This window comes from Eucyclogobius newberryi, unplaced genomic scaffold (assembly GCF_026437365.1).
Source record: "Eucyclogobius newberryi isolate DKJ021-1_F unplaced genomic scaffold, fEucNew1.0.hap1 SCAF_22, whole genome shotgun sequence".
NCBI lineage: Eukaryota > Metazoa > Chordata > Actinopteri > Gobiiformes > Gobiidae > Eucyclogobius > Eucyclogobius newberryi.
Window position 1 is genome coordinate 15,346,294 of NW_027315857.1, and position 18,031 is coordinate 15,364,324.

The 18,031-nt window shown below is 39.0% G+C and overlaps 1 protein-coding gene across 1 annotated transcript in view; it reads left to right on the top strand.

The window, feature by feature from the left end:
* Positions 1–18,031, top strand: part of LOC140372094 (pyruvate carboxylase, mitochondrial-like) — a 340,452-nt gene that overhangs the window by 145,946 nt on the left and 176,475 nt on the right. The window contains exon 11 of the mRNA XM_072459379.1: positions 15,049–15,231. Within this exon, the coding sequence (XP_072315480.1) occupies positions 15,049–15,231 (183 nt within the window). The remainder of the gene's footprint in view (positions 1–15,048; positions 15,232–18,031) is intronic.

The following is an 18,031-nucleotide window of genomic DNA, read 5'->3' on the forward strand; positions in this document are numbered from 1 at the left end:
CAGGCAGCGGAGTGGAGATGAATAATGATTTGGTCAGATGAAAAACTAAAATGGAGATGGGAAGTTGGAATTGAAAACATAACAGCGGAATTGAAATGAAATGAGGAGGAGTAAAATCACTTATTTGGAAACCAGAGCAGTGGATTGTACGGCGAGCACAGAACAAGCCTCGGTCCAACAAGGGAGTCAGGAAACGGGCAGGAAAAACAGCAGCATGCTCCAGTGTCATCCCCCAAATCCAAAATGTTAACTAGATTTACAGCAACACGTCCAAGGAAATAAATTGGAATATTGTGGCAGCATTTCAGGCGTCATTATGAATATTGCCTCCAGTCAAAGAGTCCTGCAAACATGATCCTTGCACCAAAATGTACACTTTCCTCATCAACACCTCGACCATCAACCAAAAGTACATTTGAGACTTTAACTGAGAACAATCTGACCAACCAACCCTGGTCACACTGGCTGTAGATGGTGTTCTTAGATTCTTCTTTAGATACTTATATAATGGTCAAAGTTCCTCTCAAACTGACACAGGTTACTGCTTGTCTGCAAAACAAAGTAATGCTACCACTCAGCCGTATGTTTATATCAGAAAGATTTAATGGTTTTACAACATGCATCCGTTCACAAATGAATGATTTATTTGGTATCTTCATTTAAATCAGCCCTCTGCCATGGACACCAGCTGCCAGTTGCTGCTCAAGTTCAGTAAATATTTCTGCAGGGCCCAGAAATGTTTAGTGCAGTAATATAATACTGAGCTTGTCACTAAGTGCAGTAAAGTCCTCCCTCTGTGGTGATCTATCAGTTGCACAAAGCAGTTGTTTGAACACCACATATGGATATTTTGTGCTCTAAAATTTGTACATAGTGTTTTTAACCTGTAGGTTTGATTGGACAGGACAGTGTAGTGTGAATTTAGGATGAGAGCAGGGAGGATATTTTAGAAATGATTATTATACTTGTAATGGTTTGGTGAGTAATTTGTAAAAGAATACACTTTTGACTTTAAGCTATAAAGTTCAAATTGATTCTGTTTGGACAGGAATCAAATCGAACTAAAAATGAAGCTTAGTTAGTAGGAGTGAGACTTTGAGAATTTGGTTGACTTTGCTTAAAATGTACTGACAAAATATTTGTGGGCCTGAATGTTTAGCAGCACTAGCAGCTATAGTTTTCTAAAGCAGTTGTGACCATAGACTCTTGTCTTTAAACCTGTGGAAGTCTTAGGAAGACTGCCTGTGACTTTTAATTAAAATCAGCCCAATCCACTTGGGTGTCCCTGTATCGGTCAGCAGTCAAAGCGCCTGTAAGTATTAGTCACCAGGCTCTCCAGTGCTGCCCTGACCTCCCGTGAGACCTCTGGGTAACGATTAAAGAGTAATGGGTGCATGGCTGCCTCTCGCTGTGTGATATTGAAGCATTAAAGGCAGACACAATAAGAATGGGCTGTGTAACTGATGAAATAGGTGTTCAATATCCCATAGATCAATGGCAGGTCTCCCTTGTTGATAACCAGTAGTATGGCTACTGTGACCTTTAGTGCAGCAGTGACAAATGATCCACGGGGTGCAGAGCATGAGTGTTGGCTTAAATTACAGTGTTTGTTTGCATCCCACTTACAGCTCCAGGCCAGTGTGCGATAATGGAATGAGGTTTCCATTATCAGTGGAGAAATGGTGCAAAGTAAGAGGCAGGAAAGTGGTTTTCAAGGTTATTTACATTATAATTAGATACTGTTACTGTAAGGACATTTGTTGCATTTGTACCATTTTTCAATGCAGCCTGGGGTCTAAAGGGGGTCCAAAGGGGTCTTTTGTTTTTAATATCCCTCAGTCTGAATTTAGTATTTTACTAAAAGCTTTATTTTCTTATTTTCAGAATTGTGTGGTAAACCTGCAGCACAGCCAAAAGTGAATCTAGGCAAGTTCAAATAAGTTGAATTAAGAATATTGTTTTTAGGTTTTTCTATATTGTTGTATATATAATTTGACTTTACAAGTAAAAATATCTACCAATGGGACGAGACATTTTGTACTTGCACTAAAAATAAGAAAACCTACTTAAAAATATTACCATGTTGCTTGATTTAGGAAACAAATTACAAATGTACTTCTACTTGCCTACAAATTACTTTTTTGTGCATCTATAGCTTCCTACCATCAGTTTTTTTTGTTCATCTTGTAATCCCCTCATATGCATCTGTGCGTCTATATTTTAAACATCTTAAATCTGTTTATGTCCCGCTTCTGTCAATATCCAAACGGTCTTAATATGCAAAATCTGATCTGAGGTGACATCCCATCCATCCTTTGTTTTGTTTCTACATCACTCATTGTGTTGGCCATAAACATTGCCAAAATCAATATCTAGATGACAAGCTGTTGCAGCTATAGACCTCAAAATACCATTGACTTATTGATCTCTTATCTGTGTAGGTGCATTTGAATACAATACCATCAGGGGGTGGTGCTAAATGAATCATTGCTCATTTTTCCACTTAGAAGGCATATTTCTTATTATTTACCATTTTATAAAGAGCAGGCACAAAACAGTGGATTGTAAAATAAAATATATGTGACAAAAGCTAACAGTCTGGTGCTAAATATGGTGTCGTCTCGAGAGTCGTCTTTCCGCTTTATTAGTCTCTTAATGTGGACATGCGGGGCTTTGATTGACAAGGCTGTGTGTGCCACTGTGTTTATCAAGCCGTGATTTTCCTTATTCCCATACTGCCATTGTTTTAGGAGTATTACCTTTTATTTGTTAGAAAATCCACCCGTTTCAAGATTGAGAGATGGGTGCAAAAAAGTTAAAAAAAAAATAACAAAATAAAAGTGCTCTTATAAACTTATAAACAAAAATTATCAAGGGATTTAATTTTTTTTTTCTTCCATTTTGAGATTTCATCTTGACATACCAACTAAACTCAGGATGAATGAAAGAATTTACCACTTTTCGAATGTGATTTGAAAGTGCACTAACTGGGATGCTCCACATATTTGTCGCAATTATTTTAAGTTTTCTTTGCAGCACTTTAGAAACGTTTCAGTCTGTAAAATTGGATTGGATGGAGATATTCTTGCTTTGCTTGTATGTTCCACCATGAAACGAAGCTTGCATTTCTCTATGGATACAAGCAAAAGACGTCATAATTTAAAGTTACAGGTCAGATCTGTGCAAAGGCGAGCCCACACACAGTAAGAGCATGCCTGTTTTTAAAACCATTAAAAACACCTGTAATTGAGTCAGTGTTTAATACCGCGCTGTGTAACATTCCAGGCAAAATAATAAATTCTACCTGGAGACAAGCATCTATCGGGCCTCTTACTAGAAATGTTACATAGTGCGTCTTAAATTTAACACTGTTTTACTCCAGAACATGTCTTTAAAATTCTGAGAACTCAATCAAATGCGTCTATGCAAGGTCCAGAGACTTACTGTGTATTTTGTTTCATTGAATGTATTTCTTGTCCCATATTCCGTTGCGCCACCCTTCTTTTCTTTTGTCTAAAACGTGTCCATTGCTCCACATGACCGTGACCTCGCCTCCGTCTACGTAATCTCTGCTCCATTTCCAAAGATTTTAGCCATCTGAACTTTCTAATGAACCAATTTGAAAAAAAACGACGACGTCCCGGGCTTTGAGCTTCAGCAGATGTTGCCGTTAAAAGATACGGATCGCGTCCTGGTCTGCAGAGACACCACGGCTCTGAAGGACACCAGTAATTAAATATAGGAGAAGGCCATATTTTTCCAGGGCTGTCACTAATGTCCATGGGAGTCAACCCACTTACAAATTTAGCCTCCAAGAAGAAACAAAAAGGCTTCGGAGGCCGGTTGCTAACTTTGGGTTGAACCGATGCAACAAAGTGAGCTACAGTATAGATGTTCCCCACTGGTCAGTGTCAAAGGGGATCCAAGGGAAGAACAGTGGTGAATTGGTGAGAGTAGATCCAAATCACTTAAAATTAGCCATATGCTAAAATTCTGACCACAAATGTATAGGAAATTGTAGATTCTTTACCTGACGTATGTAACTTGTCAGTTTCCATTCCTCGCTCTTTGCCTTTTATATTTTCTCCTATAGCGCAAATTGCTCCAGAATCAATGGGATGTAACTTATTCCTGTCACATCTCGTCATTCAGCTTTCATAAACCACACAGGCGGCGTATTGGTGTGTTGTAGCCTCGCCACTTCTTCCCCGTAAATTAGACACGCACTCTTCTCTCAACGTAAACAAAATCTGACAGCTGGGATGAAAACGCTGAAGAAATATCCCAGTCTGAAGGGCTGAAGATACAGAAGGAGTTTGAGGTTAATTAGGCGTGTTTCTCAACGTACGGTACACTGATCGTTGGTATAAAAAAACGTTAGCAATTATACCTTGTATCTTAGTATAACAGGGGGTCTCCAATTACATTTCTCTGAGGTCCAAAACACATTGTAGCTCTGGGGTCCAAAAAATTGTTTTATTCCAGCTTTCCACATGCATTAAATAACTGAAATGATTTTACCAGCCTGTTCCAACCAGTGTGTCGTCATTCCTCACACAGATCTTGTATTGATAATGTGAGCCCTGCACAAAGCCTTCTCCAGCTCGTCCCAAACACTCTCACCTGGGTTCAGATCTATAGAACATTGGTTTCTTCTCCTTAGATGTTTTCTCTGCTCGATGCCAATGATTTGACCCTTCTCAAACACACTGACATCTTTACCATGACCACGGGATTTGTCTTTCCACGTGGTTGTCCTCTCCCAGCATACCTTTCTTCATGGTTTTGTCTTGGCAAAATGCATAAATGCACTGGGGAAGTGTCTTGCCCAAGGACACAACACTATACACAACAAGAAAACTGACTTTTGGGAGCTGGGACCCAAGAAATATGAAAATTACAGCTTGGACCAAATATTAAAACATATATATATATATATATAAAAAGATAGATTTTTGTTAGTATTGATTATTTCGAAACTCAAATTGATACTTTTCCATTCCACACTACTTTTCGATGCATTTATATCTTGGTATTGACCCGCCAATCACTAGTGTTAGAAAGCGGTATTACAGCCACAATGTCCTGCATCCCCCAGCATGCATTGCTCCACAAACTGAGGGGACTTCTGGCAAACAACCATACTGTGTATAAATCATATTCTCCAATATTATTGGAGAAGGAGAGGAAAATCAATAGATGTATGAAATGAATGAAGTTGTCAAGTATTTTGACTTGGGCGTATTGGACTTCCATATGTATATTATACAGTTACAATGATTTAGTCATTTTACATTTGCTGAACTCCGATGCATCAAACTCAGAATGATGCATGGAAAGAAGAAAATAAGAGTGTTATCGCAGCAAACAAGCCAAGTGTGAAATGTGGGCTTGGGTTCACTTAAGGAGCTGAGGATTTGGGCTATTACCACTTTACAGCTCCTAAATGGACTCACAAAGTAACAAGGATCACAGAGAGCTGTGAGACTAATAATTACACTTATTTTACCCCTTTGTTTGAAGAAGTAATAGTTTTTAAAAAGTCTGCAGACCATTGTTTAATACTTTTAATGTATACATTTTTTATCTTGGGAAAATTATAGACTTATTAACTTTATATGAATCCATTGAATTTATATTTGTTAGATTTTCAATGTAGATTTTTTCATATCATAATATCACCTGGATTAAACCACATTATTCAGTCTTAGTGAACGTTATGCTTAAAGATGTATTATACCTGCTGCACTGCATATCAGTCAGGTGGTCATCTTATGCAAGTTTTTGTAAATTCCAAACTTTCACTTTCCACTTTCAATTGACAAAGTTGCATACATTCAATATGTGATAACCTTATGACTATGTATGCCAAAGGCTAATACACAAACCTACAATGCAGAACTTTATAATTGAACACATTTACATAGAGATAAAACGCAACTTTTAGAAGGTAAATTAAAAATGATTTAAAAAAGGATTTATGTGACATAAAATATTAACCTGCAGCTGTCCTGAAACCAATTATAGCGGTTCAAATATATGTGTTTGCCTTTAAACGTAGTCTCCCTCTACAAAAACACACAATAAAAAGCTTGCTTCATTTGTGGGTCTGCATCCTCCTCAAAACATTTATTTGTTCTTCGATATCTCTTAATTAAATGTTTTTTATGATTAGTCTGCCGTCATATTTCTCCCTTCGTCCCTGGTCAGCTTTGAAAACGAGGTCTCGATCTCAATGGGTTCTTACCTGGTTAAAAGAAGGATAATACATAAATGGATACATAGATAGTGATATTTGTGAACTAAAGATGTCAAAGCTGCTTACAATTACTGAGGCGGCATAATAAAGCTGTTGTTTGATTATTATGAAGTGCCTCTCTAACACAGTACGAGCACTTGACAGGGCAGGAAGCAGGCGGGGCATGGACCAGGAGAGAAGGGGGGGAAGTAAAGGTTTCTTGTCGGCTAGCGCCCTTGGCTGAAGGGAGCTGACACCTTCCTGTGAATTATTAACGTGCTACTTGGCTTTTTATTCAATTGTGCCTGGATAGTTCATTCAGGCTGACGAGAGGATGTTTTAAGGGCTCAAGATAGTCTCCATGGTGAGCAAAGGCCGTGTAGCAGGGCATTGTGATTCCCCCCTCTCATAAAGGGCCCGCTTTCAATATGAGGTGCCAAATAAATCCAGCTGTAGATCGAGTTCTGCTCAGGACCGTATATATTGTTGTGTCCTTGGGCAAGACGCTTTACCAACATTGTCTTGAATGTACGTAGACATTAGAAACGGCAATCTATATACAATTTAACTCTGTGGGGATAAAATTCAGTTCCCTGTGAAGTAAATTCTTCGATATTAGAGCAACAGAGGAGAGAGTTTAGGTCAAGCAAGTATGGTTAAGGTTCAATTAAATGTTTGTTGCTGTTACTTCATAAAACATCCCAAAATTGTTGATTTTAACCAATAGAAAGTTAGAAAATCAAGCAATGAAGCAGTCATTGGTCAATAATAGAGACGCAGGTTAACCAACATTCACAGGCAAATGGAGAACTGTCCCAGAGCGTCCCCCGTCCTTAGACCCTCCGTCTCTGCAAGGAAAAACTACAAAAACCATGTGGGAAAAATGGAAACGACAGTGAAGGACAGATCTGACCACCACAGAAGGACAGGACAACACATCTGTGGCCTTGTAGAAAGTCTAGCCAGCTAACAATAGAACATTACAATAGAAGGGCTGTACAAAATGTAGGTAGGTAGCTGTAGGTAACAAAGAAAATTAGTTTCAGGGAAAACTTAACAGTGCAAACAAATGGATAAAAAGGGAAAGCTATTATCAGGAGGGCGGGGCTTACTCAGACTAGGACTTGTTCTCAGAGTATAGCCGCAGCTTGAGAATGACTACAACTGAATCTTTTACTACTGTTGTATGGTTCTAAACAGATCCAGGGACTTATTTGTTTTTTTTAACCTTTCAGCGTTCATAATGCTATGCCTGATTTGTTTATGCCCTCAAAGCACGATTAATTCTTAATACAGAAGAAGCAAAGAGCACATGGACAAAGGTGCTTGCTAAACATTAATTATTCCTCATTAGAATGCAACAGACAATGGGAAAAGGAACTGTGTATATTTTCCTAATGAGTTGAAACTGTGTGAAAGCTTTGTTTATTAGGGTTAATGGTAAGAAATTGTGCCATTGTGGAATATAAACATTAAGGCCATACAGGGCACTGCAAACTGCTCGGTCAAAGCCGGGGGGAATTGCACTTGGTATTTTTCCATTTTGTTTTTGCTTCTTAACAACTGCAATAAGACTGGTTTCAGTAGCTTCTGTTCCATTTACTTGGAGTACATATAAACTCTTCCATCCACACATGTGCGGTTTGTTTGTGCAGTAAAGTGGAACAGCCCAGCATCTGTCTTGCTGCTCATTTGATTAGTCTCTTGACATGAGCTGGACAAGAGAGGATTTTCATCTACCACCGGGTTAGATGCCACCTACCAATTTGCAGTTTTTGCATATATGTTTTGCATGTGTTATGGTGTGTGGCTGCACTGCATATTTAAAGTGAGACGTCTACATGTGTTTCATAATTTATTTCATATAGTCTTTTCTACAATTTATATAGTTTGATTAAAGAATGTATTTTCTAATTTATTTTAATGAAATGCACTCAAATTTAACTTTAGACTTAAATAGATGCTATTAGGAATAATTGTACATTGTTTCCTTGTCCACCCTAAGGACATTTGTCATATTGTATAACACAGTAACAAATACCACATATTTCTTGTGTCACCCAGAAATGGGAAAGACTTGTCTTTGAGTTGTTTTTGGTGCTCTCCAGCACCCCGAGCTGTCCACTTCCCCCTGCCATGTTTTGTTTTTCCCCCTCTTATTAATTACATTCATATTGTACACAGATCTTGATGGATGACTGAAGGGCATTTTTGATGTGAATCTTGCTTGGACAGACTGGACTGAGACAAACTCTTCCTGAAGGAGGTGGAGTGTTACATTTGAGTGCAGTCATTGGCTCTCCCAAAACCCCTCCCCCTGTTTCAAATGATTAAAACTAGTAAATGCATGGATGAAAGGACAAGGGTAAAATTAAGACTATAAAAGGTTAAAAGCTCACCAAAGTCAATTTAGCATAATATGAGATACAGTGGATGCTTTTTACTTTTACTTCACTATATTTGAGCAAGTATCTGTACTTTCTACTCCGTTCGATTCTTCACTAGGTTTAAGAATGTTCATTGTGTCATCAGTTCTAGCCCCAGCTTTTCACCAACATAACATTCACTACAAAAATTAACAATATGAAATTGGAATTTCAACTGTTATCCAATTAAAATGAGAACTTAGAAATGTTTACATTTGCACATGTACCTATACTTGTAACGACAAGAACAAGTACTTCTTTCACCTCTGTTACAATCCTCTTTAAATTGTCCCGAGTGAGTGATAAAATAGTTAATGTACAACACCAAAAAATCCTGCAAATTTCAACAAAGACTGACTAGACATATTATAGGAAAGTACAGGAAAGTCATAATCGATTGGTAACATCTTTAACATGCCTTAAGCCTAATAAGTGAGTTGTAAATTAAAAAATGTGCGACAAAACCCATTTATAAAATTCTTTTCTCACCTGACTTTAAAGACGCAAAATAATAATGTTATTAATGATATGATGTTGTATTCAATTCACTTTGCACTTAAGTCGTGACTTTTTTAGTTGCAATGTGGCTGTTTAGCCTTATTTACGCATTGAACAACAAGCAGTTGAAATTGTTAAGGACCTGAATTCTGGCAGCCTGACAACCACGTAGTAAACAGTGTAAACACTCACCATCTGCTCTGAGAGACGCCCACACATCCAGTACTACTGTCACTCAAACTCAAACTCTACGCTGTCAAAATCACTTAATGCATTTAATTCAATTGTGCAGCGCTATTTCCCTGTATATAATTGTTACTGTTGAATATAGAGATGGGACAGCTCGATTAGGGGAAAAATCATAATTGTAATCATTTGGGAGAGAAATAATCATTTAAACTAGAAGAAAATTAGCAGAACTAGCAGAAAATTGCCACAGATTAATCACATGGTCTGTTTTGAGTGCTCTTTTAGCTGCTGCCGATCTCTTAGATTGTCTGGATGCTTTTGGGTTCGATACGAATTCCAAAAAATGATTTGCAGATTACCTCACAAATAGAGCTCAATCTGTTTCTGCTGATAGCTTTCAATCTGAATTTTCTTACCTTTATAAAGGTGTTCCTCACTGCTCTGTCCTTGGACCACTATTTACAATCTATATCAACTCCATTGGGCATAATCTAAAACACAGTAGCCTCCACTTGTATGCAGATGATGCAGTTCTGTCTGCTAAGGCTCCTTCTTGTGCACAAGTGATTCAAAATATTCAAGATTTTCACTCCATCCAACAAAACTGTGTTAATTTAAAATTATTAATGAATTCAAACAAAACAAAATGTGTGTAAATAAGTAGAAACATGTTAGAAAGTTGTGCCGTATTAAGAATGACATAAACGTAAGCATGCTGTGTGATTGATATTTCAAAATTGTTAGTAATCTGTTTTTTTTTTTTTTTTTTTTTTATCAATTGACATCACTAGTAACTAGACAAGTGGCAATGGATGTCAATTGGATTACAGCTTAGGTGCCGATATATCTATAGCTTTAACTATGTCTAAACAGTATTGGCTGCATGTTGTGAATGCTGCAAGTTTACTCATCTGTAGCGTGTGCTCTGCTGAAAAGGAGAGCTGTGTGCGAGTGTGTCATTATTTGGCCTACTGGTTTGAAGACATGACATCAAGTGTGGAACATGAACACGAGGCCAAGATGTCAGAACTGAAGTGGCTTTGAGCAAACCACTCAATCGTCTCTGCTCTTTTATCACACGTAACAGCGAGGTGCATCATTTATGAAGCTGTGTTTGTCACATATGGAGCCAATACACAACTCAAGCATGATATTACAGTAGGTTTAACTGTGATAAACACATGCCGAGCAGTGGCACAGTTCCAAAACTTTAAATACCTTGGGAAAAGCTCAATCTTTTTTTAATACCACAATGGTAGTAAAAACATACTCTTGGATGATAGAATTGCATTTCAAGGCACTGTATGGAACATTTTAGGCTAAAAATTGTCTTGTTTTGTTTAATTTTGGATCCTTTTAATGCACTACAAATGTATACAACCTTTATCCTTACTGTGAGCAATGTTGTTTCTTTAGCCATATTCCATTGTACGGCATGAAACGTGTCTGAATGGAAACGTTCCAAAGTATGGTTTTAACTTTCTATTTCCATGTTACTATGAAGGTGACTTTCCACCCCCAGAAAGTTACATACTGTGCCTTTAACACAAAGTAATAGTACCTTCTGCAATATTAGTGTGTGGTCCTAGACTACTTAAATAATAGTTCTGAAATAGATAGTTATTCTGGAAAGATTACATTTTGTCCTTTTTTATAAAACAAAACAACCAACAAAAAATACAACTTTGAATATATTTTGTTGTTATTTGATTTGTATAATTATTTCCTATAATATTTTTTTTAACTAAACTAAAGCTGCTGTTATGTAATCTAATTCCCTGTGCAGACTTCTCTCCTCTCCATGGTGTATTCTGGCTTTTTAAAACATGCCAACTGTGTAGTTAGGCCACGAACTTGTTCTGAAAGTCATTGGATTCTTGTATTAGTTCATCTGTTCCTCTTCGGTTCCAGTGTGATTTTAAGGCGATACTTTTAGAAACGTGCACTTGACCAATCCTATAGTTACTAATCGCAGTTGTCATAAAAATTGAACGCGACACATTCCCTCGTTCCCTTAAACCAGGCATGTCCAAACTACGGCCTGGGGGCCAAATGCTGCCCTCAGACAAATTTTTGTTGGCCCTCCGGCTTCCTGCTGGTGGTCCAAACAACAAAAAGTAGTATTTTTACTGTAAAATTTGGAAACATTCAAGCATTGTGATGTTATACCAACCTAATATTAATGTTCCAAGTCTTATTAAAGGTGTGAAGGTGCATCCAAACAATATCAAATGCAAAACTTCATTTAATAAGTAATAATTCGACATTGTCAGGTTGTTTGTGGCCCTCTGCTCCGTATAAGTTTCAAAATGCGGCCCTCGGTGAAAAAGGTTTGGACACCCCTGACTTAATCATTCCACTGGAAATATAAATATCTTTTATATTTCCAAAATATCCTTTCCTCAAATACTAATTTCTGTACTATAAATTGCACCTTTTTTTTTTATAGTTTTGGCCGGGGTGCGACTTATACTTATATTTATACTTATATACTGATTTCATACTCCAGTGCGTTTTTTTCTTCTCTCTTATGCATTTTTTGACCAGTGCAACTTATACTCCGGTGCGAAAATACGGTACTTTTACAATAAACATTTACTGGGGCTAAACAGATTTTACACTTTACACTTTATTACGTGTAAAAATCAGTTTCAACCCCTTAAGTATTGAATATTTTTGGACAATCAGTGACTCTTTACATACGAAGAGAAATAAAAGACAAAAGCAAGATTAAAGAAAGGCCAGGGGAGTTTTTGAGCGTGGTTTGTCCTGATGGTGGGAGTGAGGTGGTGTCGGCTGATCTGAGGCGGCGGGTGGGACAGTGCTGATGAGGAGGACCTTATATTAAATGCTGAATTATGGAGTTGTTGGAGAATGTGGAGCGTTGGTTGATGTGGTCTCTGGTGTGAGCGGGTGCGGATGCAGAGGCGGACGGTAGTGCGGCTGTCGAGTCCGAAAGTGATTATATCTGCAGTAGATTGCCAGAGTGAGGGGCCCGAGACGGCAATGTTGCGGAGGTGGACGGATGACGTTTCGGCGATATGGTCCATGTGCAGTTTCAGAGGAGACAGAGGAGTCCGTGATGATGGGGCCATCGGGCACGTCGATGAGAAGACTCAAGTCATGTTTATGTTCATATTATTGGAACAAGTAGACAAATACTAACAACAATACCAACAACTCATTTGCACTGTAGTATTAAGCGTTAACTAGACATAAAAACGACTACTGCTTGTACTTGATCTACTAATTACCCTTATTACCTTATTTTCCGCACTATAAGGCGCACTGTCAATGTCAATGCACTATAAGGCGCACCGAAAATGTCTATTTTCATATATAAGGCGCACCAGACTATAAGGCGCATTAAGCGAAACAAAACGCTTTGAGGTCAGTAAGCACAACCAGAATTAATCCATATATAAGGCGCACTGGATTATAAGGCGCGCTGTCGTTTTTTTGAGAAAATTAAAGGCTTTTAAGTGTGCCTTATAGTCCGGAAAATACGGTACATTGTGCATTTCTATTACTATATGACAAATGGATGTTACTGAAGTGATGGACACATTTTTGCTTTGATGAAAGTGTTGTTTATGTGATCATGGTCAATGTATGTGTTCTTGATTTTAGAGCTTGATTGTTGAAAATATGTATTCAAAAAGGTGAAGTAAAGTTTCTTCCATCCCCGCTCTGCCCTTTTGACGCAGCGCTCCTGAGGAAAGCCACTACAAACATCATTAAGGTTTATCTGTAGTAATCGAGCCCGAGCCCGTCCATGTTTTACCATGTGCAGCTTCAACCCTTTGCGCCGTACATCGTGTACAGTATGTGGCGCTTTGAAGTCCTCGTGCCCCGCCCTCCTCGGTCATATGTGTGTGTGTGTGTGTGAGCGCGATTGGAGCCCTCAGATCTACTTCAGGAACACTTGAGGCGCTGATGGCCGGCCCGCTGCCCTCAAATCAAAGCACTCAGTCCAAATCACCGCGTGGTACCAGTGGAGGGCCGGCCTGGAACTCGCACTCAAAATATACTGTTCTGAATCCACCAACAGATGCAGATATTCAGATTGTTTTGAGCCGTTTTCAGTCTCCATGAGGATGTTTTTGCCTTTGCCTCCATGAGCAAGTGACGCAATGCAGTTTTATCTCGACTAGATATGTAGACACAAGGAATAATGCACATCCCAAAATCTAAATGTATAAATGAACTAATCAAATTGCTCAAATCAAGATTAATATTCATGTTTTAAAATATTGAAAAATAATATCTACATGTATCAATTCAAAATAATGCTTGCCTAGCTTGAATTCAGTGTTCTAGTTTCCAAGCATTTTGACTAGATTTACTGCACACCACATGGACTGCACTATCCGTGACAATTGAATCTGCAGAAAGCCTAATGCATTTACGACCTCTCGCACGCCAACTCTTTTAACTCTCATTTTGGCTGAGGGAAAATCAGAAATCCGCGTTAAAGGATGGACATATTCATAAATAAACCATACAGTGGAATATCAAATTGAGAACTGAAAAAGGTATGACTGTCCACTCAATGCGAGGCGTTTAGAATCCCGCTTTTTCATTGATTTCGAAAGAAGATTAATTTTAAATCTGGCGCTTTCGCTGGGCAGATTAACACAGATTAACGTGCTTTTCTCCCATCAAACAGCACTGAATCGGCTCTTTTTGTTTCCCACAGTCTCGTCTACGTAAGTTATTTAGCCTTGTATCTTCGCTGTAACTAGTATGCGTTTGCCTGGTCTCCGCTCGGGCCCATATGTCATGGTGTCGGGCAGTCTCGCTCGCGCACACACGTCTTCTGCTCTCGTGCCAAGTGCTTCAGAGGAATCCGATCTTTTCATTTCCTTCCTAGTTAGCTCGGCTCTCATCCTCCTCCGCTGGCCTCTCTTCCTCCCTGTGGTCATCTCTCAGAAGCAGGTTCACTCTGGCTCTGGATGCAAGTGCAACGTTAGCGCCTGCATTTAGCTCAAAAGAAAGGCTCGAAATGGCTGGAGATTAGAAATTGCGTGAAAAGTTCTGTTTGTTTTATCGTGAGTATTTGTGTGGGTGCCGTTCTCGGAGACTAATATCTCACATCCTCTGAGATTAGACAAGTCGGACAACAATGACTTTAATCAATGCATAATTCAAACTATTGTGCGCATTTCCTTTGTACTACTTAATCTAAAAAGAGATCTGAAACTGTTGTAGTTCACTATCATTGTTTTTGTGTGAGACAGACCTTGTATTTAGGTTACAGGTATCGATCGTTCAGAATACAGAGAAAACGATGGCTGATCAGCTCAACCTATATTTCTGAGCCGATATAAAGTTGATATTGTTTAGTACAGTTCCCTTTTACAGAAATATTCAAATCAAGTTTACAGCTGGTTGGTCCAAACTAAATGATTCAAGGACAATAGTCGATGCTTTTTCGATATGTGGCCCTGGAGGAAAATGTTAAGACGCGCTTTACAATAATAACGATCCCATATTCTGCAATTATCTTTTGTTTATTTTGACAATAACTTCATTTGACAGTGTTTTTTATTTCTCAAAGCTTACCACAATGTCTCTCCTGTGTTTTGATACAAGGCTCAAAATCTCCCAACATATTATATACTTGAAGATCTGTTTTATCTCCTACTCATCTTAGTCGATAAGTAAGTCATTTCTCATCCTCTCTTGGTCTTTCAGGTGTTCAGGAGCGGCGAGGGCATGGGCATCCGTCTGGACAGCGCCTCGGCCTTCCAGGGAGCGGTCATCTCCCCCCACTACGACTCGCTCCTCGTCAAAGTCATCGCCAGCGGCAAAGACGTGAACGCGGCCGCCTCCAAGATGAGCCGCGCCCTGGCCGAATTCCGAGTCCGAGGGGTCAAGGTAGGATGGACCGGCCGACCCACTCTTTCTCCTGCTCTTTCTCCTACTGCTCTTTCTCCTACTGCTCTTTCTGCTGCTCTTTCTTCTGCTCTTTCTCCTGCTCTTTCGCCTGCTCTTTCTTCTGCTCTTTCTCCTGCTCTTTCTCCTGCTCTTTCTCCTGCTCTTTCTCCTGCTCTTTCTCCTGCTCTTTCTCCTGCTCTTTCGCCTGCTCTTTCTCCTGCTCTTTCTCCTGCTCTGGCGGTTCTTTTTTAGCGAATGCGTTCTCTTCCCGCCTCGGTTCGTGATCGTCAGTGCGAAGCTTCTGAATGACCGTTTTGTTCCAGTTGTTGAGAAGTTTGGGAACATTTTCTCAATTCGTCTCTGAGGAATTGCTGGGATTTATCGAGTGTCGGACAGAGTTTCTAAACGCGGTAATGAACTTTGAAATAAACTGCGGTGTGTGGATGTGACAGTTGAGTTTAGTTAGCGCAGCCTCTTATCTCGGTGACCATCTGCTCGCCTGCGCCTCTTGCCTGTTAAAAGCGTTGGGTGCTTGGCATAAACCTACCTCTATATTAGGCTGCGAATCTGCTGTCGGGATCCAAGGCCGCGCTGCTCACTGAGCGATAGTGAGCAGTCATAGTGGCTCATCTAAAATAGTTTTGAGTCTAGTCTATTCATGTCGTGTCGGATGAATTCAGCGTTCAAGGTTTGAGAGGTGGTGGGGTTTTCAAATAGATTTAATGTGATTTTCAGTGCTGTCGGGGCCTTTGATCTGTATACAATATGGTCCAATTATGAAGTGTGTCAAAGCGTGTTGGATCATAACTATTATGCTAATATGGCTAAAGGCTAATCAGCTGGCTGGCTGTTAAGAAGCAACAGTTCTGTATATTGTAGACACTTTGCTTTGTAAATAAAAAGACAGAAATACTTGTCAAGCAAATTCAAATACATTCCTTTAGAGATTTTACATTTGGCACTAAATATGACAACTTTTTTATTGCAATCAATGTCAATTTATAATCCCCATGATGTTTCGTATAGAAATATCATATAATCTACAGTATATTGCAAATGTTGTCACGATACTAACATCTCAAACTCGATTTAGACACTGAAGAATAGGCTCAATACTCAATACCAATTTCGATGCCTCAATGATGCCACAATATACTAAGACATGTTACTGAATTTGTTTGTTGTTTACATTAATTTAAAATGAACAGTTTATAGGCAGCTGATTATAAAAAGTGTGTAACGCTCTAGTCATTTTAAACCTGGTTTGGTAGAATGAATGAATGGCGACATGTTTTGTTATTCTACCTCTTAACAGTGAATTGTAAAGGCTGGAAGAATGTTTGCACAACATTCTTTTTGATAGATAACTATTGAAGTTAATTTACGAGCCTGTGGCGAGCCTAATTAATACGGTGCGTCCCGGTAATGAATACGTGTAAATTTGGACCATTAACGCCTCTTTTCACAGCTCATTTACATGTCAAAGTGAGTCCAGTAAACACAGATACAGCCATAATCACTTTACAGAAGCCAATGAGAGAGAACCGAGGCAACGTGTACAAAAGGTCAGACGTTGTCCTAGATGTCTAGTTTCCAGTTTAGTATTGATTGGTATCGGATTTTTTATAAAGCTGGTCACAACCACTCACCCATTCCCACAACCGTTCACACACCTGTGTACGCAGGGACTAGGGGTGAGGAGGGTTAAGTGTCTGGCCCAAGGACACGGCGGCAGTATTCACAATCTGACCGCTCAACCAAGGATGTTTGAGTCAAGAGCGGGATTTGAACTGCTGACTTTCGGATCAGACGAACAGTATTGACTGCCCTCCCGCCCATTGGAGGGTTAAACATCACTGTGTAGCTAATATTACCAGGTTTGTGTAGATTATTTATTTCAGTGACTGACCTAAACGGTGCAATATAAATAACTTACACAGAGGTTCTACTGTGCATGAGAGCCTTTAACATAAGAGCTGTACTTTTGTCATTATTGCAATAACAATGCTTATGGAGTGATTCATTTTCCATTAGGACGTCATTCCACAGATGCTGGAGTTATTTATAGCTATGCTTCTGTTACATGTGTAAGTTATGACTCTGAAGTTTAATAGAAATCATAAGAATTATTTGAGTTATTTCTTTGCCAAACTAACTGCTTATGTTTTTATGGTGTTTGACGCTGTGATAAAACAAGTTTAAATCCTCTGCCTGGTGTGAATTAGTGGCGATTAGGTGAAACGGTCAAACGCCACTCTAATTTGTCATTTCACTTGAGGGCTCTTTACAGGCCGTCAGCGCCGACTTAATGGGTTAATTCTGCCGCCTGATGGAGTGGGCGAGTGCTAAATGTTTGCCAAGATTGATGATCTCTTCGACCGCCGCTTGTCCTCTTTTGCACAAGTTACAACAGCAACCATTTTCATATTTTCATTTCATGCGTTTAATTTATTTATGGACATTAATGCATTGCCCTGCGTATGTTAGGGCTCGTGTAGGCCGTTTCTGCAGAATGACCGGTGGGCAGATGACAGACGGGGATATACCCATTTCAATTCACTAAGAAAACGCAAACTTCTTTACGTAAACCACTAGACCACTGTTATTGAATAGCCTCTTAATTTGACATTCAACAACTAGATAGATATGCACATTTTGGTATTTTATATTGCCTTTTAGCATTGAAATTGATTGATCACAGTCTTTACAATTAAAAATGGCATTCAATATTTTCCTGAACATAATCCATTCACAAAAAACTAAGGCTCTTGCTTTGGCTTCAGAAATATCTTTATCGTAA